This window comes from Chrysemys picta, chromosome 17 (assembly GCF_011386835.1).
Source record: "Chrysemys picta bellii isolate R12L10 chromosome 17, ASM1138683v2, whole genome shotgun sequence".
Lineage (NCBI taxonomy): Eukaryota > Metazoa > Chordata > Testudines > Emydidae > Chrysemys > Chrysemys picta.
This window is the reverse complement of record NC_088807.1, coordinates 25,730,963-25,752,663: the sequence shown is the minus strand read 5'-3', so window position 1 is coordinate 25,752,663 and position 21,701 is coordinate 25,730,963. Positions and strand designations below refer to the sequence as shown.

Here is a 21,701-nt window from a genome sequence, read left to right as displayed (position 1 = left end):
GGCCGTTCTAGACGGGACCTTGCTGTGTTTCTGTGGCAGGGCTTGGGGGCGGGGACTATGGGGGGCCTCCCCACCCTCCTGTGTTCCTATAGAGACAGGAGGGAGATTCCTATAGGGGACCTCACCTTTGCGGTGGTGTTCTGTATGGGACAGGGGGGGTTCTACAGGGGCCCTTGAGACCTGTTTCTATACAGGACCCTGCCATCTCTCTGTTTCTGGAGGGAATGTCTATAGGGGACCTGCCCCTTTCTCTATTTTTCTATAGAGCCTGGCGGTGTTTCTAGGGTGACCTAGCAATCTCTCTATATTTCTATAGGGTCTGGAGGGCCCTTGCCCTTTCTGCATCTTTTCTATAGGGTGCGGGAGGATTTATCAGGGGCCTTGACCCCTTCTATAGCGTCAGCTGAATCTATAGGGAGTTCCTTCCCCTTCTGTGTGTTTCTGGAGGGTATGGGAGGTTTATAGGGGGCCTGCCCCTTTCTGCGTGTTTCTATGGGGGGGGGGCAAAAGGGGGGACTTGCCCTTTCTGCGTGTTTCTATAGGGTCGGGGAAGTGGTCTATAGGGGCCTGGCCCTTTCTGCGTGTTCTATAGGTCGGGGAGGTGGTCTATAGGGGGCCTGGCCCTTCTGCGTGTTTCTATAGGGTCGGGGAGGTGGTCTATAGGGGGCCCTGCCCCTTTTCTGCGTGTTTCTAGGGGGGGCAAAAGGGGGCTTGCCCTTTCTGCGTGTTTCTATAGGGTCGGGGAGGTGGGTCTATAGGGGGCCTGGCCCTTTCTGCGTGTTTCTATAGGTCGGGGAGGTGGTCTATAGGGGGCCTGGCCCTTTCTGCGTGTTTCTATAGGGTCGGGGAAGTGGTCTATAGGGGGCCTGGCCCTTTCTGCGTGTTTCTATAGGGTCGGGGAGGTGGTCTATAGGGGGCCTGGCCCTTTCTCGCGTTTTTATAGGGTCGGGGAGGTGGTCTATAGGGGGCCTGCCCCTTTCTGCGTGTTTCTAGGGGGGGGGCAAAAGGGGGGCTTGCCCTTTCTGCGTGTTTCTATAGGGTCGGGGAGGTGGTCTATAGGGGGCCTGGCCCTTTCTGCGTGTTTCTATAGGGGGCCTGGTCGCTCCGCTCCCCCTCCCCCCCCGCTCTCACCTGCAGCGCGGCCCAGTTGCCCAGCACCGCCCGGACCCCCTGGCCGAACAGGCCACGTGTCTCCTCCCTGGCGCCGCCATGACAGGGCGGGCGGCAGGAACGGAGCGCGGAGAGCATCGATTCCCCCCCCCCGGCCGCCGTCAACAATCGCACGCCGGATCGTCGATCGATCGGTGGCTCCGCTCTCGGGCCGCGGGTTCGAGTCCGGCTCTCCCGCTCCTGGGCCGGAGACCGCCCCCGCCCCGCCGGCTCCTGTCGGGCGCTGCCCTGGTTGCAAACACTGCAGGCGAGGGGCTCAGGCTAGATCATTTCCCAGACCCTTCTGGGGACTCCCCCCCTTTCCCCGATTCAGTGCCACCCACATTGCAGTCTGGGGGGGTCCGTGCAGCGCCCGGCAGAACGGGGGTCCCTGATCTCGCATGGGGGTTTGTAGGTGATACCATGACGCAAATGATAATGGATGATAGACGGTTCTAACTGGAATCATAACAAAACCCGCGTTTTCCTCCCTATGGCTCTCCGGGGTCTGTTCGCTTGGGTCTTGCCCGGTGTCGGGATGGCAGGTGGTCTTGGCAGAATTGCTCCCTGGGAAATGGGCACTGGTACAAGGTGGCTATTCCAGAGAGTTCGCCCTCCATGCTGTTTGACCCCTCTCTGTCCCAGGCTTTGTGTGGCCTGGGTCAATGACACACGTCGCAGATCTGGTTTCTCCTTTGCAGGGCCTGTGAGGCCCCGGATACATTGGCTACCATTCCACAAAGGGACGACTCTGGTGGATACGGTGGGATACCAGTGTTGGAAGAATGGGCGATCTCCACCCACTTTCTATCGCTCCACTGGGTTGAGTCCTACTCTGGGGATGGGGGGAAAGCAAGACACAGTTGGGATGGATCTCACCTAGGCAGGGATGCAATGGGAGGGAGGCAGGGGACACCCCCATACACATTGCCTGGAAATTTGTCCTAGATACCCCTCCCATTTGGCCCAATTACAGGGGGTGGCCAGTCCAAATTTGAGTGGGGCTGCGACCCCATGTATCTGCTTTAACACCCCCCCCCACCACACCTTTGCAGTCCTTCCGGTGGGCACCAGCAACCCCTGGGGCAAAACAGAGCCAGGGGGCACCAGAAGGGTCTGAACTGTCAGTGCTTCCTGGGTCAGCAGAGATGCAGGGGAGGAGGAGGGGGTCTGGAGCTCCCAGACCTGTCTGGCCTGTGGTGGGGTGGTGATCGCCTGTCTGGGGGAGAACTTGGAGCTGGGTGTGGGGGCAGCAGGGTGGAGGGGGAGTGTGTGGGGCTGGAGGCAGGAGAGAAATTTGGGCCTCTGGTACATCATTTGCTGGGGCTCTGCCCTGTCATTTCATCCAGTTAAGACATTTTGGGGCAGCCCCTGAGTCCAGGACCCCAGTACGATTGTCCCCCCGCCCCCCATCAGCCTGGCCTCTCTCCTTAGGACAAGTCTGGTAGCACCCCTCCACCTGGCTGAGTTGGACCCTAAAGCCCAGCCTGGACTCAGTGTGGCGGACTGGAAGAGCCAGTCTTTCATCAGGGAAGCGGAGTGGGAACTTTGTGACACATGCTGGAACTTGGAACCGAAGAGATCCAAGCTGGACTAGTGGGGCTACAGCCTCTGTCTGATGCTTGTGAGCACACGGGGAGAAAACACGTAGACAGCTCTTGCGAAAAGCATAGGGACCCTGGTAAAGGCCGGGGCATAGCACATCCCGGGACGCCCTTGAAGTTGGCCCCCGAGGTGGAGAATGGAGACAACTCGGGAGATGTGGGCCCGATGTACATAACTGGTGGAAAGACTGGCCTGGAAGTGTCGTTATCAAGGATTCCCTGCCAAACTGGAGGGCGTCTCTAGTGGGGTCCTGCAGGGGTCAGTCCTGGCCTGGCGCTGTTCAACACTGTCATGAATGACTTGGAGAATGGAGTGGAGAGTGGTCTTGTTAGACATGCAGGTGACACCAGGCTGGGGTAGGTTGCCAGCACTCTGGAGGACAGGATTTGAATTCAAAGCAACCTCGCCAATTTGGAGAATCAGTCTGAGCTCCGCAAGAAGAGAGTCGATGAAGAGAAGTGCAAAGAACTTCACTTAGGATGGAAAACTCACACGCACGAGTACAAAATGCGGAGTACCTGGCTAGGTTAGAAACTGGGCATGTTTAGTCTGGAGAGCAGACTGGAGGGGTGTGGGAGACCTGATAACAGGGTTTAAACCTGCAAAGGGCTGTTTTGGAGAGGCCATGTCTGCTGACGGTCAGAAGTAAGGGGCTTCATCTGGAGAAAGGGAGATTGGGGCTAGAGATCAAGAAAACTTTCTAACTTCAGGAACGAGGAATGTGATCGTTCCCCTTTATTCGACATTGGTGAGGCCTCATCTGGAATACTGTGTCCAGTTTTGGGCCCCACACTACAAGAAGGATGTGGAAAAATTGGAAAGAGTCCAGCGGAGGGCAACAAAAATGATTAGGGTCTGGAGCACATGACTTATGAGGAGAGGCTGATGGAACTGGGATTGTTTAGTCTCCAGAAGAGAAGAATGAGGGGGATTTGATAGCAGCCTTCAACTACCTGAAGGGGGGTCCAAAGAGGATGGAGCTCGGCTGTTCTCAGTGGTGGCAGATGACAGAACAAGGAGCAATGGTCTCAAGTTGCAGTGGGGGAGGTCCAGGTTGGATATCAGGAAAAACAATTTCACTAGGAGGGTGGTGAAACACTGGAATGCGTTACCTAGGGAGGTGGTGGAGTCTCCTTCCTTGGAGGTTTTTAAGGCCCGGCTTGACAAAGCCCTGGCTGGGATGATTTAGCTGGGAATTGGTCCTGCTTTGAAGCAGGGGGTTGGACTAGATGACCTCTTGAGGTCCCTTCCACTCTGATATTCTATGATTCTATGAACTTGAAGGGGAGCTAAGCACTGGAAATGGTTTCCAAGGTGGGTTGTGGAATCCACGTAGTTGGTCAAAGACCTGTCAAAGAACGGTCTAGGTTTACTTAGTCCTGGATCAGCACCGGGGGTCTGGACTGGGCTCTCAAGAACCATCCTGGATGGGGAGCAAATTGGCCATGCTGGTAGGTTGGCTGCTCGTGAAGCCATGTTGGTTGGCAGCCATGTTGGGTGAGGAGTGAACTGGCCATACTCGGCCTCTCCATAAAGCCACGTGGAGGATGAGGTGGGAGTGAATTAGTGGATGACTGTGACTGGGTTGGCTGAACCAAGTGGCCATGTTGGTTGGGCTTGTGGGTTGGCCACTCTGATCAGCTGTGTCAGTTGGCAGCCATGTTGGGTGAGCAGTGAATTGGCCACTCAGGCCATGTTGGTTGTCAGCCATGTTGGATGGGGAGTCAATTGGTCATGCCGGTGGGTTGTCTGATCTTGGCAGCCATGTTGGGCATGGAGCAAATATGGCCATGCCTGCAGGTTGGGGTGGCTGAACCATCTGGCCATGTTGGTTGGCAGCCATGCTGCGTGGGGAGTGAATTGGCACCGGCTGGCGGCCATCTTGGGCTGCCCCCTTGGCGTGAGTTGGCTTGTTGTGCCCCTCCCCCTTACGGTGGCGCTGTGTGGAAAGGGGGTAGCGCGCCAGATGCAGTAACAGGCCCTGTGTGTGTGTGTGTGGAGGGGGGGCCCTGGGAGTGTAAGGGCCCCTCCCCTCCCCCCTATTTCACAGGGCTGGCAAAATGGCTGCCTGAAGCGAGTCCCTGAGCCCCTCTCCCCTACAGAGTCCATGGAAGACTACAACTCCCACGAGGCTTTGCGCTCAGACGGTGCGGGGGGGCCGGGAGAGGGGAGCCGCGGCCGGACCAATGAGTCTCGAGCTCGCAACAGCTCGGGGAGCACTGCGCCCGCTCCCCCCCTCCCCTGCCCAGGGCGCCTCGTGCCGGAGACGGTGCGTCTCGCGCCTTCCCCCTCTCCCCCTCCCTTCGCCCCTCCCCTGCCTGTGGGGGAAGGGTGGGGGTGAGTGGGGGAGGGGAAGGGGAAAAGAGGATGGAGGGGATGAGTGGGGGAGGGGGTGAATGAGGAAATGGGTGGGGGTGAGTGGGGGGGAAGAGGATGGAGGGGGTGAGTGGGGGAGGGGGTGAATGAGGAAAGGGGTGGGGGTGAGTGGGGGAGGGGAAGGGGGAAAGAGGATGGAGGGGGGTCAGTGGGGGAAAAGAGGATGGAGGGGGGTGAGTGGGGGGTGAATGAGGAAAGGGATGGGGTGAGTGGGGGGAAGAGGATGGAGGGGATGAGTGGGGGAGGAGGTGAATGAGGAAAAGGGTGGGGGTGAGTGGGGGAGGGGAAGGGGGAAAAGAGGATGGAGGGGGGTGAGTGGGGGGGTGAATGAGGAAAGGGGTGGGGTGAGTGGGGGAGGGGAAGGGGGAAAAGAGGATGGAGGGGGGTGATTGGGGGTGAATGAGGAAAGGGGTGGGGGGGAAGAGGATGGAGGGGGGTGAGTGGGGGGGTGAATGAGAAAGGGGTGGGGGTGAGTGGGGGGGAAGAGGATGGAGGGGATGAGTGGGGGAGGGGTGAATGAGGAAAGGGGTGGGGGTGAGTGGGGGGAAGAGGATGGAGGGGATGAGTGGGGGAGGGGTATGAATGAGGAAGGGGTGGGGGGGGGAAGAGGATGGAGGGGGTGAGTGGGGGAGGGTGTGAATGGGGAAAGGGGTTGGGGTGACTGAGGGGGAAGAGGATGGAGGGGGTTAGTGGGGGAGGGGGTGAACGGGGAAAGGGGTTGGGGTGACGGGGGAAAGAGGATGGAGGGGTGAATGGAGAAAGGGGTGGGGGTGAGTGGGGGAGGGGAAGCGGGAAAGAGGATGGAGGGGAATAGGGGGATGGGGTGGGAGGGGAAGGGGGTGAGGGGGTGACAGTGACATCATGGGGTACCGGGATTCCCGGAAAGATGGGTAAATGGTGGGGAAGGGGTAAACAGGGTCACATGCAGACGGGAATGGGGTAAATGGGGGTGGGGAAACAAGGCCTATGGAGGAGGGTGAATGGGGGGGACATGGGGGATTTAGGGTGAATGAGGAAGGGGAATGGGGTACGTGGGGGAGGAAGAGAGTGGAATAAAGGGGCTGAATGAGGGAGGGAGTGGGATAAATGGAGGGAGGGGGTAATTGGGATGGGGAGGGGCCTAGGAGGGAATTGGGGTGCAGGGAGGGGGTGGGGAAGGAAGAAGTGGGGGCACACGTGTCTGGGGAGGATTGGGTGGAGGGTCAGAAGCTGTGGGCAATTATTTGGAGGGGGTGAATGAAGAGAACCGCCCCCCAGCTCCACCTATGCAGAATCAATATGATGGACCATGTGTCCGTGGTGGTTGGCGGTGGGGTTAGGTTGTGGGAACAACAGGAGAGAGGGGTGTAGGGTGCAAGTGGCAAGGTGTTGCCCGGGGCATAGTAGCTGATGGTCAGAACAATAGGGAGACCCTGGGAATTTAGAGCTGTTGGGGAGGGGCCTGGGAGCCAGGACGCCTGGGTTCTCTCCCCGGCTCTGGGAGGGGAGTGAGGTCTGGTGGGTTAGAACGGGGGGGGTGGGGTCTGGGAGCAGGACTCCTGGGTTCTTTTCCCCACATCTGGGAGGGAATGCACACTGTACATCTTTTTGTTACGTGTGTGCACAGTCCCTTGCACAACCCCGGCTCTTAGACGCTCCCCTCAGTACCGGTGTCAAGCATGTGCGGAGCTGTGCACTGAATCAGGTTGTGTGTGTGAGTGGGAGCTGATGGGGTGTTGTGTGCGTGGCTACCAAGGGTCTGGGAATCCTGTGTGTGCGCGCGTGTGTGCGCCTCTCACACTTTGGCATCTCGCCATGCCCATAAAGCATTAGCGGGCTGAGTTAAATGCACCCGGGGAAAAGTAGCTATTGACAGATTCTCTCTTAACTTTGCAGGGGTTTGACACCGCTGAGGTATCACAGCCCAATTCTCCCCGAGGGAGGAGACATCCGGGTAATCTGCCTTTATCTCCCCCCCCCTCCCCATCTCCATCCTTCTCCCCCTGGGCTGGGGCAGATGGTCCACCCCACCTACAAACTCCTTCCTCTGTGGTAGAGACTCTGCTGCGAATAGCACAGCCCAGACAGAGGGTGGAGGAGAAAGAATTGCTTCTTCACCTGCTCGGCAGACTGGTTTTGCTGTCCCCCGGAAGTTCTTCCTTGGGAGGAAGAGTGTGTCTGTGTGGGTGGGTGGGGGGGTCTTCTCCCCAGATGCACTGCCCCTCCTTTGGCTGCCTTGTTGGGGGGAGCTTGGGCACAGAGATGGAGGGATGGAGCAGTCCACCCCCTTAAGGATGTAATTGAAGTCCTGCAATCTTGGTAGGAGGGAGGGGGGGTTCGTGAGGGAAAGGGGAGGAGGGGTGGGTGTGTGTAGTCTGGGGGGTGCATTGTGCATGGGACTCCATGCTGTCTGCAATGCTTCTCTTTCTGCTGAACGTGGTTAGAAATTGGGGCCAAACGGATACAGCCAGGGATTTGGGGTGGGGGGTGGCGGCTTTATGGGTCTCCATTTGTGAGCTGGGGTGGGTGGGTGGGATGTGTTTGCAGGATGATTCATTAGTGTGTGAGTGTGTGCGCGCTATTGGTGAAGGATACTTATTTAGCGTGTGTTGGGGAAACAGGTGTATTTATTGATGGTGTGTGTAGGTGCGTTATTTGCCGGGAGATGCCTGTGGAAATCCGGTGTTACCCTTACGGTGGTGGGGAGGGAGGGAAAGACTTTTTGCTTCAATTTTCTAACCCCTGCCTCTAAACGTTGCCACGGAGTCACTGGCTGGAGAGTTAACTCCCCCCCACCTCGTTTTTTGTAATGTGGTTTCTGTCTTTCGCTGGCTGTACCCTATTGCACCTCATTCTGCAGCTTTTTGTGAGACCTTTTGTGGGGGGCTTGGTAGCTTTCTTCCTCCACCTCCTTGGAATTTTTAAATGTTTTTATAGCAACCTGGATTCATCTGATCTGGGGAGGTGGGGTTTTCTTGTTTAAAAACAATTTCCTTTCGCTCGGGTTTGTCGTTCACGTAGATTTATTTTGGGGGTGAAGGAAGTGGATTGCAATTCCCTGCTCAGCTGATCTGTGAAACGAAATACCGGTTTATGAATGGCTGCTTGGAACCGTTCTTTGTAACTGTGCCTTCCTCTTGTAATGTATACCATGCTCCCATGCCAGGGTTTGTGTAGGGGATCCCTGCTAGATTTTTAGGGGACAGGGTTTTGTAAGAACGAGGCTTGCTTTACAATTAATCTGTGTCGTACCGCAGAAAAGAAATTGATTTGTCTATTTCTTGCTTCTGCATAAAAGATTTAAAGTGCCAGGCGTTCTCCTTTATTCTCGCAGTGATATTTGTCTTACGTGTTTGCTTTTGGGTTGTTCTTTTTTTTTTTTTTTTTTTTGGTCCCTTAAGTTGTGCAAATCATGTCCTGTAAAAAACAGCTGATTGGGGCCATCCTTGTGGTCCCCCGTTTTATTTCTTGTTGCCAGTGGTGAGGTCAGGACTCCACAGATGTCGGTATCTGGGTCACGCTAGTGAAGACGAAATCTCCCACGGCTTGGAATTTCGGTTGCTTGGTAGCCGCCGGCCTTGGAAAGACGCAGCGGGAAGCCGGGAAGGTATTGTGGTTTGTGCAGTGCTGCGGGGAGTCTGGGTAAAGTGGCTTCGCCAGTAGGGGTGACAGCCACATATCAGATGACCAAGATGGAAAGAATTTGAAACCAGGAATACAAATGTGTTAGTGCAAAGAAATAAATGAATATTGAGCTGGAGGCTGTGTGTGTGTGTGTGTGTGTGACAATTGCGTAAGTGTTATACCAGTACAGGGAATCTGTTCTACTGGTGTAGAGATGCCTTATACTGGTCCCTTCCCATCCGTTTGTACTGATATAGCCGCATCCACCATAGGGGCAGGAGTAGTACTGCTTGAACTATAGTTAAACCGGTACAACTGTTGTGTGTAGACAAGCCTGTCATTATTTATTGGGTGTATTATGGTAGTACCTGAGGGCCCCTGTCCTCCATTGTGCTGGTTGCTGTATGTTGTTATTAGGTGTATTACGGTATCAGCTCAGAACCCCCATCCTGCACCAGGACCCTATGATGCTAGGTTTTGTCCATTATATATTGGAGGTATTACGGTATCAGCTCAGCGTCTCAGTCCTGGACCAGGATCCCGTTGCGCTGGGCGCTGTACATTCATTATATGTTAGGTGTATTACAGTAGAGCCTGAGAGCCCAAGTCCTGGATGAGGACTCCATTTTGTTGGTCACTGTACATGATATATTAGGTGTATTATGGTAGCACATCAGGGTCCCAGTGATGGGTAGTGTGTGCTATATATTAGGTGTATTACGGTAGCAACCGAGAGCCCCAGTCCTGGACCAGGACCCCTTTGTGTTGGGTGCTGTACATTATATATTAGGTGTATTACGGTAGCAGCTCAGCGCTCCAGTCCTGGCCCAAGACCCCATAGTGCTAGGTACCATAAGCTATATATTAGGTGTATTATGGTAGGGCCTGAGAGCCCAAGTCCTGGACCAGGACTCTATTGTGCTGGGCGCTGTATTTGATATATTAGATGTATTAGGGTAGCAGCTCAGCACCCCAGGGATCGACCAGGACCCCATTGTGCTGAGCGTTGTATGTTTTATACTAGGTGCCTTACGGTAGCAGCTCACAGCCCCAGGCAGGGACCTGGGACCATTGTGTCTAATAGTTACACCAGTACAAAAACTGCAGGCGGCTCTGTCATTACCGCTCGCCTCGAGTTAGGTGGGAAGGCTGTGGCTTCAACGCGCCAGCCCAGCGCTCTGGTGCCTGGAGCAACCGTCCTCTTCCCCTGTATTTCCGTCATTAGCGGTAGGTTCCCCTGGGGATCGGGTACAGGACAGGGGGGACATGGCTTGTGCTATACAGGAAGTCAGACTCACTAGAGGATCAATGGGCTCTTCTGGACCTCTGCTCTACCAAGCGATGGTGAGCGATAGGTTGCTCGAGACATCGCTAGACCGCAAAGTGAAAGCAGAAGTTATTTGCATTGCATGTAGCTGGCTGTGTCAGTGCTCTGTTAATCACAAGCTCAGACACCTCGAAAAGGAGGAGGGGAAATTGCTAGTCAGCCTTTTTTGTTTTTCTGTGCGCGTGCTTTTGACTGTCCAGAAAACAGCCCCTGTATCTCCCAGCAGGCAGGGTTGACTGGGGGAGGAACGTCGGGTAAGTTCCCTTGGAAAGGGCTGGCAAGGTGAGGTTTCCAATGTGATGGTAGCGTTAGTGGGAATCATACTCACGGGGACGTAAAGGGGAATTAAGAGGAAGGATTTGACCAAGTCCTTTGTGAACTTTTTTATATTTTGCGGGGGGTTTCATTGGGTCATGGCATGTTTTCTAAAGAAGGGAAAAAAACCTTTGCAGAAAATTGATACAATCTTGTCGTTAAAGAAGGGAAGGTTCAGAATTTGGGTGGGATTTAGTAGTGTTGTGGGGAGTCGGGACCCCTGGATTCTACTCCTGGCTCTGGGAGGGAAGTGGGTCCAGTGGGTTTGAGGTGGGGGTCTGGGAGCCGTGACACCTGAGTTCCATCCCTAACTCTGCGGTGGGTATCTAGTCAATTAGAGCTGGGGACCTGGCCTCCTGGGTTCTATCCCTGGCTCTGTGAAGGGAGTGGGATCTAGTGGTTAGAGCGGTAAGGTAGAGGCTGGGAGTCAGGACTCCTGGGTTCAATCCTTGGCTCTGGGGTGGGTGTGCGTTCTAATGGGTTAGAGCACGGGGGAGGTGGGAGCCAGGACTCCTGGGTTCTGTCCCTAACTTGAAGGAGGGGGGGAGTGTTATTTAAATCTTTTCATTATGTGTTTGTACAGTGCTCAGCAAGATGGGATCTCGATCCATGCTTAGGGCCCCCAGGCAGTGTCCCTATACAAATTCATAATAATGATGGTACGGTGTTTAGGTCAGTAGCATTGGGAACCAGGACGCCTGGGTTCTCTTTCTGCCACTGATGAGCTCTGTTATTTTGGCCAAATCACTTAATCTCTCTGTGCTTCATCCCCCCCCCTCCCCAAACTGGGACTGAATACAACTTCCTGAATGTATAAGGTCCCGTTCACACGTTCAAGTCACCCTGCTTTAACTATACCGAAGTATACTGGGAGGGTTAAAGTGGTGCACCACCCTTAGGGTGGATGTGGTTATATCAGCATAGCTTCTTCCTATACCAGAAATGGAACGAGGGAGACCAGTGTAAGGTGTCTTTACGCAGGTCAGAGAACTCCCTTGAATGAATTTCTGGCTGAACAAGAGCAGAGCTTTGAGAAAAGCATCCCATCTTGATTTAAAAATGGTCAGTGATGAAGACTCCACTATGCCCCTTGTTAAATTGGTCTAATGGTTAATTCCGCTAATTGTTCAAAATTAGCGGCTTGTTCCCAGTCAGAATTTGTCTAGCTTCAGTTCCCAACCCGTGTACAAAAAGTACATCTTGACCCCACTTTCCCTATGTGGAGAAATGTCCCCCCAAGTACTGGTGAATGTTTCTGTTCCTATTTGAAAACATGCCCACATGATGTATTTCTGACTTACAAAAAGCACCTCATTTTGAGGAGCACTGTTAAAACAAATGCGCACTGATGTCTCTCTGCCTTTATCCAGGCTGAAATGTTTGTTTAAAGTGAAAGAAAATGGCTTAGTCTGTAAGAACCTTTTGACTTTGCCAGAAATGACAGCTTGTAGTCAAAACCCTGTTGTGCTGATGCAGTCCATGGCTTTTGATTGTTCAGCCATGGAAAGGATTCAGGGATCTGGGCTAGCTCTTTAAACATGAAGTCGTCGCAGTTGGCACTTTCATTTGCCATGTGAATTCTTGGATTCGTCACTGTTTTGCTTCTGAGTGGTGACCTCTTTGTAAATTTGTAGACTCCTCGGTTCCAAGATCACCTCGTCTCACCTGTATAACGCAGGCCATAGACCTTCCCCACAAGAATTCCTTTTGAACTAGAGCATGGCGTAAAAAGAAATCCAGTCAGTCATCTTATCTGGAGTTTGTCCTTTGGGTCTAACTGATGGTGGTATGTGGTAGATTGACTGTGAGGACTTACTCATCACTGTAGGATAGGATGGATTTTGAAGGGACTGGTGTTGTTCTCTTGTGTGTAATGCAGGCTCGTGATTCCTGGATGTTTAGAAATAATAGTGACCAAGCAAGATGAGGACCAACGTGGTAAAATCCAAATGGCGATTGTTTGTCTTTGAACTGGGTGACTTGTCACTGAGAGAGAGTTCCATACAGCTTGGTTTGGCTTGAAGGCCAAGCAGTTGAGCATGTGGTGTGTGTATCATTTCAGCCCCATAAGAACGGCCAGACTGGGTCAGACCAATGGTCCATCTAGCCCTGCATCCTGTCTTCTGACAGTGGCCAGTGCCAGGTGCCCCAGAGGGAATGAGCAGAACAATCATTGAGTGATCCATCCCCTGTCGCCCATTCCCAGCTTCCGGCTCAGAGGCTCGGGATACGCAGAGCTAATAGCCATGGATGGACCTGCCCTCCCTGAACGTAGCTAGTTCTTTTTTCAACCCCATCTTGTATTGTTGGCCTTGGCAGATAACACATTTTCCCTGTCGTCTGTTCCGTTTGCCATGGTGGTTGATAATAACAACGTGTTGCATTTTGAAGCGCTGTGCGGAATAATTAGAATTTCTTCCCTGCAAATGTTTAGAGCATTTTTGTGGTGTTCTCTCTTGCCCCCCCCCCCGCCCCCCCATTTGTTCCTGTGCCTAGCGTTTGATAGAATGGCTTTCATTTGCTTTGGTTTTCCATTCAGTATATTTCAGATGTTCCTGTCTGCAGGGTGGTTTTGTGAGGTGCTGTGCCTTTTGTGTGTGTGTGTGTGTGTAGAGAATGCAGTGTTCTACTTGAGTATTTCTTCTCCGGTTAGCCTTGGTAATCTGTTCCAATGGTGAAGTCCCCTCGCTGTTAAAAATGCACATCTTCTCTCCAGTCTGACTTTGTCTAGCTTCAACTTCCAGCCATTGGATTGTGTTAGACCTTTGAGTGCTAGATTGAAGAGCCCGTTATTAAATATTTGTTCCCTGTGGAGGTACTTAGATTGCAGTCGGGTCTACCTTTAACCTTCTCTTGGTTAAACTAAATAGATTCAGTCCCTGGAGTCTCCCTCTTGAATCATCTTCATGGCTCTTCTCTGAACCCTCCCCAATTTGCCAACATCCTTCTTGAATCACGGACACCAGAACTGGACACAGGATTCGCACCAGGGCCAAATCCAGAGGTCATAGAACCTCCCTGTTGCTACTCGAGATTCCCCGGTTTATACATCCCGGGATCGTATTTGCCTTTTTGGGAGCTCGTGTTCTGCTGATTCTCCACCATGACCCCCAAGTCTTTTTCAGAGTCACAGCTTCCCAGGGGAGAGTCCCCCATCCCACCAGTACGGCCTACAATCTTTGTTCCCAGATGGGAGTCTATATCTCGTTTGACTAGAGCGTGAAGTGGCTACAGCACCGTACTGTACTCCTGGGTTCTGTCACTGGCCTGTTGCGTGTAGCTGTCTCTGATCCTGTCCCCTACCCAATAGATCACACTGCTTTTCTCAGAGCACGAGAACCCCACTCTAATCTGGATGAGTTGCTATGGCCTACGCTATATGTAGTCTTGGAAGGCTTAGATTTTTATCAGTAAGTGTTTTTAGACATCGATTTCTCTGGCCACACGCACACCCAGGAAGCTAGTAATCGAAACGTACCGATAGGCAAAGTAAGACAAATGCTGCTTGAGAACTTCGATTTACGCATATTTACTTTATGTATTTTGACGGGTGTTGTTCACAGCTTGCATTCTAATGGCTGTCAAGTGTTGACTTTTTGAATTTCAACATCTACTGTCATTAAATAATTATTGTCTGGCCCCTCCCCCATTAATTTCCAGCAACTGTGAAAATTTAAATCGATAAATATAGGGAAAAAATGCTTAAAATGCATAAATTTGCACAACTTTGCAAATTTAAATAGATGAAAATAGGAAAACAATGCTTAAAATGAACACCCATGATATCCGTCAAAATAATAATTTTAATAAAAAAGGAATTCTGTCAAGTTTAGTTATACGTGAGGGCGGAGTAGATGATCATAGCAGTGCATTGTGGTCTTAAAACCTATGAGTCCTGTGTTGTTGTTGTTGTTGTCTTCCCCCTCCTCCCCACCCTCCCACATCATTAGCAGAGCTTGGATCTTTCTAGCCAGATGAAGTTGGCTGGTGTGCTTTCTGGCTCCTTGTCTCTCTGTGTTGTGGTATATCTTTTCCTCCCTCAGGGAGGTGATATCCCGGGTATATTTATTTTTGGTCACTGCTCTGTGTATGAGGATTGAGCTAAGAGAGGAAAGATGAGCTTGTGACGTAGTTTAAGGTTCACCTTTTTAACAGGGCGGGGAATTCCTGCCTGGAACACCTTATCAAAGGCTGTGCTGGGTTCTCCATCTCTGGCCATTTTTGAATGAAGATGGGGTGGTTTTTTTTCTCAAAGATCTGCTCTGGTTCAACCAGGCGTGAATTCTGGGCTACCGGTGGTCCGAGGAGAGGATCCCAGTGGTCATGTCTGGCTTTATAATCTATGACTCGGTGAACAATTATATTGCAGTAGCGGCACAAGGCCAGCCAGGCCAGGGTCCCCGTTGTGTGAGAAGCTGTACAAATGTGCCCTGCTCTGGCTCTGAAGTGTTTATAATCTTCTTATGTGTTGGTCCAGTTCCTGGCCAAATGAGACCCTGATCTCAGCTGAACTACTTCAGTGTGAATAATAAAATACATCTAAGTTGAAAACCACCGGGCTGGAATTTTTTTGTCGTTGCCACTGATGGAATGGGGTGGCCCTTTGAAGTCAAGGCCTGTCATGGAAATTGTGCTCTTCTGTTTCATTGCATGGTGCTGTAGTTCCCCGTTGGACGTATTTCCTCGTTTTCAGTCTGTTGGCGTGTGGGCAATTCCATTGAAGTAGGGACACCCCCCCCCCCCCCCCCCCGTGAGGTACCAGTGCTTTTGTCTTTAATGTGGGCAAGGGAATCTGTCCTGGGTCCGGTTCTGTTCAATATCTTCATGTGTGATTTGGATAACGGAGTAGAGTACACTGATAGAGTTTGCGGACGATACCAAGCTGGGAGGGGTGGCAAGCGCTTTGGAGGACAGGATTAGAATTCAAAATGATCTTGACAAACTGGAGAAATGGTCGGAAGTAAATAGGATGAAATTCAATAAGGAGAAATGCAAAGCGCTCCACTTAGGAAGGAACAAGCATTTGCACACACACACAAAATGGGTAATGACTGCCTAGGAAGGAGTACCGTGGAAAAGGATCTGGGGTGATAGTGGACCACAAGCTAAATATAAGTCAACAATATAATACTGTTGCCAAAAAAAAAAAAAAGCGAACATCATCCTGGGTTGTTTTAGCAAGAGTGTTGTAAGCAAGACACGCGACGTAATTCTTCTGCTCTACTCAGCACTGATGAGACCTCAGCTGCAGAACTGTGGCCAGTTGTGAGCACCCCGCTTTGGGAAAGATGTGGACACGCTGGGGACAGTCCAGAGGAGAGCAGCACAAATGATGAAAGGTCTAGAAAACATGACTTCCGACTGGTAAGATAAAAAAAAAAAAGGGGGGGGGTGTTGTTTAATCTGGAGAAGAGAAGACTGAGGGGGGACATGTTGGCAGTTTTTAAGTCATAAAAGGTGGTTTTAAAGAGGAGGGTGATAAATTGTTCTCCTTATCCGCTGAGGACAGGACAAGAAGCAATGGGTTTAAATAGCAGCAGGGGAGATTTAGGTTGGACACTAAGAAAAACTTCCTGACTGTCAGGGTAGCTAAGCACGGGAACAAATTCCCTACGGAGGTGGTGGAGTCTCCATCACTGGAGGTTGTTAAGAGCAGGTTGGACAAACCCCTGTCGCGGATGGGCTCGATAACACGTAGTCCTGCCTCAGTGCAGGGGACTGGACCAGGTGACCTCGAGGTCCCTGCCAGGCCTGCGCTCCCAGGATTTCTCAGGGACAGCCATGTTTAAATAGAGGCCAGCTGGTCCTGGGCCCCCCGAAGTTCCCCTGATTTCGAACGTGATGCATGTTCCTAGCAGAGAAGAGGCCTGAGGCAGGGGAGGGTGGGGGCGGTTGCAGATTGTAAAGAAATAGAAGATGACAAAAAGCCCTAGTTCGGTCCCTTAGTTCGTCTTCCCGCCTGCTAACGATGCCGTGGAAACGGGGATATTCCTGATCACTGTCCCCTTCTCATTCTCCATCTTTGAAGATCCTTATTGTGTCCCTCCTCCCCGCTTCACCTCTCTGGGCCCAGCAGGCCCAGTGCTCGCTACCTGGCCTCGTGTTTTCTAAGCCGCTGAGTGTTTTTGTTGCTTGCCTCTGGACTCCAATTCGTTCACATCTCTCTGAAGGTGCAGTGCCGTAAACTGGGCACCGGACTCCGGCTGAGGCCTGAGTCGAGCGGGACAATTACTCCCCGTGGCGTCCGTACGACTCTCCTGGTCGTACGTCCCAGGATGACGTTTCCCTTGTTTGCATCACACTGTTAACACATGTTCAATTTACGACCCAGTAAAACCCCCGGGCCCTTTTCTGCAGTACTGCTGCCTGACCGTGGTGGATTTACTTGGTAGTACTTTGCACTTGTCTTTACAGTAATTCCGCCTGATTGAATTCAGACTGGTTCTCCAGTTTAGGGTTGTGACGAAGTGGGAGAGTGGACCCCCGAGAAGGGCTGTCTCACTGAAAGGGGCACCCCCCACGGACCGCACGGGGCCAAGAGTAGGCCCGACCTGGGAGTCAGTGACAAGGTTGTAAGCGCTTTGGGCTGGGGGCTGGCTATTACTACAGGAATTTTTACCAGGGAGGGTAATTAACCACTGGGACAACTTCCCAGGGGTCATGGTGGCAATATTAAATTCAAGATGGGGTGTTTTTTGGAAAAATCGACTGTAGTTCAAGCACGAATTAGTCTGGGGAAGTTCAGGGACCTGTGTTGTACAGGAGATCAGACTAGACGGTGTCAGTTTTTCCTTCTGGCCTCCTTGTCTACGAATAAGAAGGGGCATGATAAAAGGAGATGAAATTATGACTGGGATATGGAAGGTAGGCATAGAGCTTCTGCTCTCCCTGTGTGTCCTAACACCAGAAGAGACATGAAAGGTGGCAAAAAGACTTCTTCCACGCAGCACATGACTGTGGAACTCCTTGCCACAGGAAAGTGCTGAGGTTCAGAAAAGAGACCGGACACTTACGTGGCTATCGAGACTATTCAGCGTCGTTATAAGGAGTAGTAGCGAATTCTGGAGGGGGTATTGAGCTGACTTTTGTGGTACGGTCATATGAGTAAGGATTGCAGTAATCCCTGTCGGGCCCTGTTCGGCGAGAGGCTATATGAACACAGAATGAAACTTGGCAATCTGAGTCGTCGTAAGTGTCCCATGAGAGCACTTTCCACAGTCAGAGCAGATCTTGCTGCGAGCCAATTTCCCTGATCGTCAGTCCTACGCTTCCTCTTTCTTAATTTCACCCTGTGTACATAGCGGAATTGGTGCAGCAGGGGCCTCCGTGCCTGGCTTCTCGGTGGCAGGGGGCTGCTGTCGGTGCCCGTGCCGTGCTCAGCGGTTGGGGTGTAGTGCCTCGTGCGCTGAAACTGACCCCCTTTCCTAAGTTGCCGGGATCCGCGCTGATAAGGTGGCAGCGTGGGCCCTGGCCTGGGAAATTTCAGAAGTGAATCGTAGCTGCAGAAAACACCCCCCATTGGAGCACTTGGCTCCAGAGTCAAGGGGCGGCTTCCGGGGCACGTGGCAGCTAAGTAGATTCACAGATTTTAAGACCTTGAGGAACCATTAGATCCTTAGTCTGATGATCTCCTGTGTAACACAAACCAGGGAAATTATTTCTGTTCCCTCGGAGCCAGGACTCCTGGGTTCTATCCTTGGTGCTGGGAGGGGAGTGGGGTCTAGTGGTTAGAGCAGGGGGCTGGGAGCCAGGACTCCTGGGTTTTATCCTTGGTGCTGGGAGGGGAGTGGGGTCTAGTGGTTAGGGCAGGGGGCTGGGAGCCAGGACTCCTGGGTTTTATCCTTGGTGCTGGGAGGGGAGCGGGGGATGGTGGGTTAGAGCAGGGGAGGCTGGGAGCCAGGACTCCTGGGTTCTCTCCCTGGCTCTGGGAGGGGAGTGGGGGCTGGTGGGTTAGAGCAGCGGGGGCTGGGAGCCAGGACTCCTGGGTTCTCTCCCTGGCTCTGGGAGGGGAGTGGGGTCTAGTGGTTAGGGCAGGGGGCTGGGAGCCAGGACTCCTGGGTTCTCTCCCTGGCTCTGGGAGGGGAGTGGGGTCTAGTGGTTAGGGCAGGGGGCTGGGAGCCAGGACTCCTGGGTTTTATCCTTGGTGCTGGGAGGGAAGTGGGGTCTAGTGATTAGAGCAGGGGGCTGGGAGCCAGGACTCCTGGGTTCTCTCCCTGGCTCTGGGAGAGGAGTGGTGGCTGGTGGTTAGAGCGGGGGGGCTGGGAGCCAGGACTTCTAGGTTTTATCCTTGGCTCTGGAAGGGGAGTGGGGTCTAGTGGTTAGGGCAGGGGGGTGGGAGCCAGGACTCTTGGGTTGTATCCCCATCTCTGGGAAAGGGGTGGTGTCTGGTGGTTAGAGCACATTTGATCAGGGTGGGGCTGGGAACCGAGACTCATGGGTTCTATCCCCAGCTCTGGGATCCTTTCAAAAAGGCAGCCCCTAGAAGTGAGCCTGGTGTTCCCGTCGGGGCGTTGGCGTAACGCAGTGTTCACTCCCTTGACACTGCAGCGGTATCCGTAGAGATCAGAGTGGAGTCCATTAATTCATCTCTCCATTTCACATTTCCTTGCTCCGGCGTTCTCAGTGATTAAATGCACTTTCATTGAGCAGCGAAATTTACGCGTGCGTGGGAGCTCTTTAAAAATTCAAACGTCCAAAACCGCATCCAGACCCTTGCGTATTGCAGTGGCTGTGCTTTCCTCTTGGCTGGAAACCCAGGTTTCACTGGGCTTGGTTAGAAATGATTAATTAAAGACCCATAATGTGCTCAAGACAGAAAATAAATACAGCCCCTTGGCCACGAGAACTTACAAGCTAAGAGGCCGGCATGTCTGAACCAGCGCATTTTAGCAAATCCAGAGGGAAGAGACATTTACTGAGTTATGAGGGACTGGAAGTTTCTCTTTCTGGCTCCACTGCTGATGCGCAGGGCATACCACTTTCCGCCTTTGTGCCTCAGTTTCCCCTCCCACCTTTTGTTTGTTCTTCTGGGCCTGGGCCATCTCTTGCTATGGGTTTGTCCAGCATCTGGCGCAGAGGGGCCCCCAGGTCTGTCAGGGCTTGTCCGGTGCCACAAGGCCCTGTATGGTGCCCCATGGAACAAAAGACCTTGGTATCGATTCGGTGACCCTGTACCATGAGGGGGCTGTGGTTTCGGTCGGGGTGCGGGTGGGGAACGCTGCATACAGCACAGTGATGGCCTTCATCTCGGGCAGGGAGCCGGGTTAGTATTGCCGAGCGACTCCCCGGTTCGTTCCTTCGCTGGCTGGGGGCTGGGGGAGAAAAGAAGCCCCCAGAGATTTTGCACTTCTGGTGGCTGCTTCGTGATTTACCTTCTGAAACAATCCTATTCTTTCCCCCCCCTGTCTCCTTTCAGGTTGCTATGGGGATGCTCTGAGAGGAAGTAAGTCCTAGTAACGTCCTGCCGGGTGTGAGGAGGGAGGACACAGGCGAAAGGTACCAATGGCTACAGATTCCGGCGAGCCGGCCAGCACGGAGGATCCGGAAAAACCTGATGGAGTTTCTCTGGAGGGCAGGATCCCAACCATCGAAGCCGCTTTGATCATGGAACCCGCCGGCGCCCCGGCCTCCGGGGGCACCACGGAACGGAAGCGGTTCTTCCGCAAGAGCGTGGAGATCATGGAGGAGGACAGAACCACTGAGCCGTCTCCCAGGGATGAGCGGGAGCAGCTGGCCGCGGGCAGTCGCCGAGTGGACCAGCTCTCTGCCAGCATGCTGGGGCAGGAGGCCCGGAATGAGCTGGGTTCCAAGGCGATTTCGGAGGCCTCCAAGGAGAAGACCAAGAAGGAGATCGAAGAGGAGGCGGAGATGAAAGCAGTGGCCACCTCGCCCAGCGGCCGCTTCCTGAAATTCGATATCGAGTTGGGTCGAGGGGCCTTTAAAACCGTCTTCAAAGGGCTCGACACAGAGACGTGGGTCGAGGTAGCCTGGTGTGAACTGCAGGTTAGTACAGCAGATCTCTTTCTTTGCAGTAATTGGTGTGTTTTCTCTTAAATCTCCAGCTCCTGGAGTCCTGGGATTGTGTAAAAACCAGGTGAAAGCCTGGGCTGTAAAACCTGTGGCAGCTGGGACAAGTAATCTGCCATCTGTGTAGTCACCAATGAAAATCGTTGCGTGCAAATTAGCTGTGGAGTAATGGGGACGCTTGGTTGAGTTACCTCTGATAACGCTGATCTATTCCTGGCATGGGTAACAGGCTGTGGGTTTTTAAACCCAGCTCTGCCCTAGGAATTATGGTGGGGAAGTTGTCTGGCCTGTGAATCTCAGGGGTGATTGAACCTGCTTGTAGCTGTTTGCATCGCTTCACCCTGACTCCACAGACAGTCTAGGCTTCAGAGTGACACACAGACAAAGCGACACTCCTTGAATCTTCTTATACGCATAGGCTAGGAATATAATCCTCCTCCTCTAAGACTGGGGAGACCCGGGTTTGAGTCTCTGGTTCACCATGAACTTCCTTGCGTGGTCACATCATGTAGCCTGTCCGGGCTTCACTTTGCCCATCTGTCTAGGGCTGCCCTGCCTCGCACTGGTGTCGTGACGAGTCGAGATTGTGAAATGCTTTGAGCGCTGCAGGTCAAACGTGCTGGGTAATTGTATTTGGGGGGAGTCCTACAGACGGCGTCAGACTCGGTGACCGTGGTCCCTTCTGGCTTTGGCATCTGTAAGAGCCCGTGACTTTTTTTCCCCCTTGTATTATGATTATTAAAAACTCTGCTCATGCTCGCTTTTTAAATCTGGAACATCAGTCGACTGCCAGACTCTCGTCTGTTGTGGGGACGGCTGCAGAATCACTCCACCCCCCTGTGCTGAGGCAAGCCCCGAGGGAAGTGGGGGCAGAGAAGCTATGTCTTGTGCCCCCACCAGCTTGCTGAAAGTGTTGGAATGACTTTATCTTGTGACAGCGAAGCCAGCCCTGAGGACTGTGAAATGGGTTTTAACCTCAGCTAATGTATCTGCCTGCTGGTCTATGGTACATTTCTAGTCCTTAAAGCCCCAGCACCTGGATTCATGTGATGTGAGAGTCTCAGCTTTCTTTTTTTTGTTTTTTTTTGTTTAAAGAGGTAAGTTTCTAGCCAGGAAAAGCTTTGAATCATGACCCATGAAAGGCTCAGACGTCAGAAGGCCAATAACCCCTTCTGTCCCTGACACTTGACATCTGGTGAGATCCTTGTCATTGTTTTAGGTTGGACAAACCCCATGAGGGATGATACGGGTTTACTTGGGTCTGCCTCAGCCCCGGGGCCTGGCCTGGCTGACCTCTGAG

The 21,701-nt window shown here is 52.8% G+C and overlaps 1 protein-coding gene across 22 annotated transcripts in view; it reads left to right on the top strand.

Annotated features, from left to right (window-relative positions):
- The first annotated feature begins 4,919 nt into the window (after positions 1–4,919).
- The window catches only part of WNK3 (WNK lysine deficient protein kinase 3), a 63,905-nt gene continuing 47,123 nt past the window's right edge, over positions 4,920–21,701 (top strand). For 7 of the 22 annotated variants that reach the window (XM_065571195.1, XM_065571194.1, XM_065571193.1 and 4 more), the window contains exons 1-2: positions 7,109–7,428; positions 19,791–20,377. In XM_065571195.1, coding sequence (XP_065427267.1) covers positions 19,877–20,377 — 501 coding nt within the window. In that variant the 5' untranslated portion in view covers positions 7,109–7,428; positions 19,791–19,876. Of the gene's footprint in view, positions 5,024–5,067; positions 5,092–5,988; positions 6,021–6,647; positions 6,815–7,005; positions 7,064–7,108; positions 7,429–7,483; positions 7,549–8,587; positions 8,717–8,738; positions 10,315–15,603; positions 15,740–19,790; positions 20,378–21,701 lie in introns of those variants that run through there. The other 15 variants (XM_042845797.2, XM_042845802.2, XM_042845793.2 and 12 more) reach the window with 15 other exon arrangements.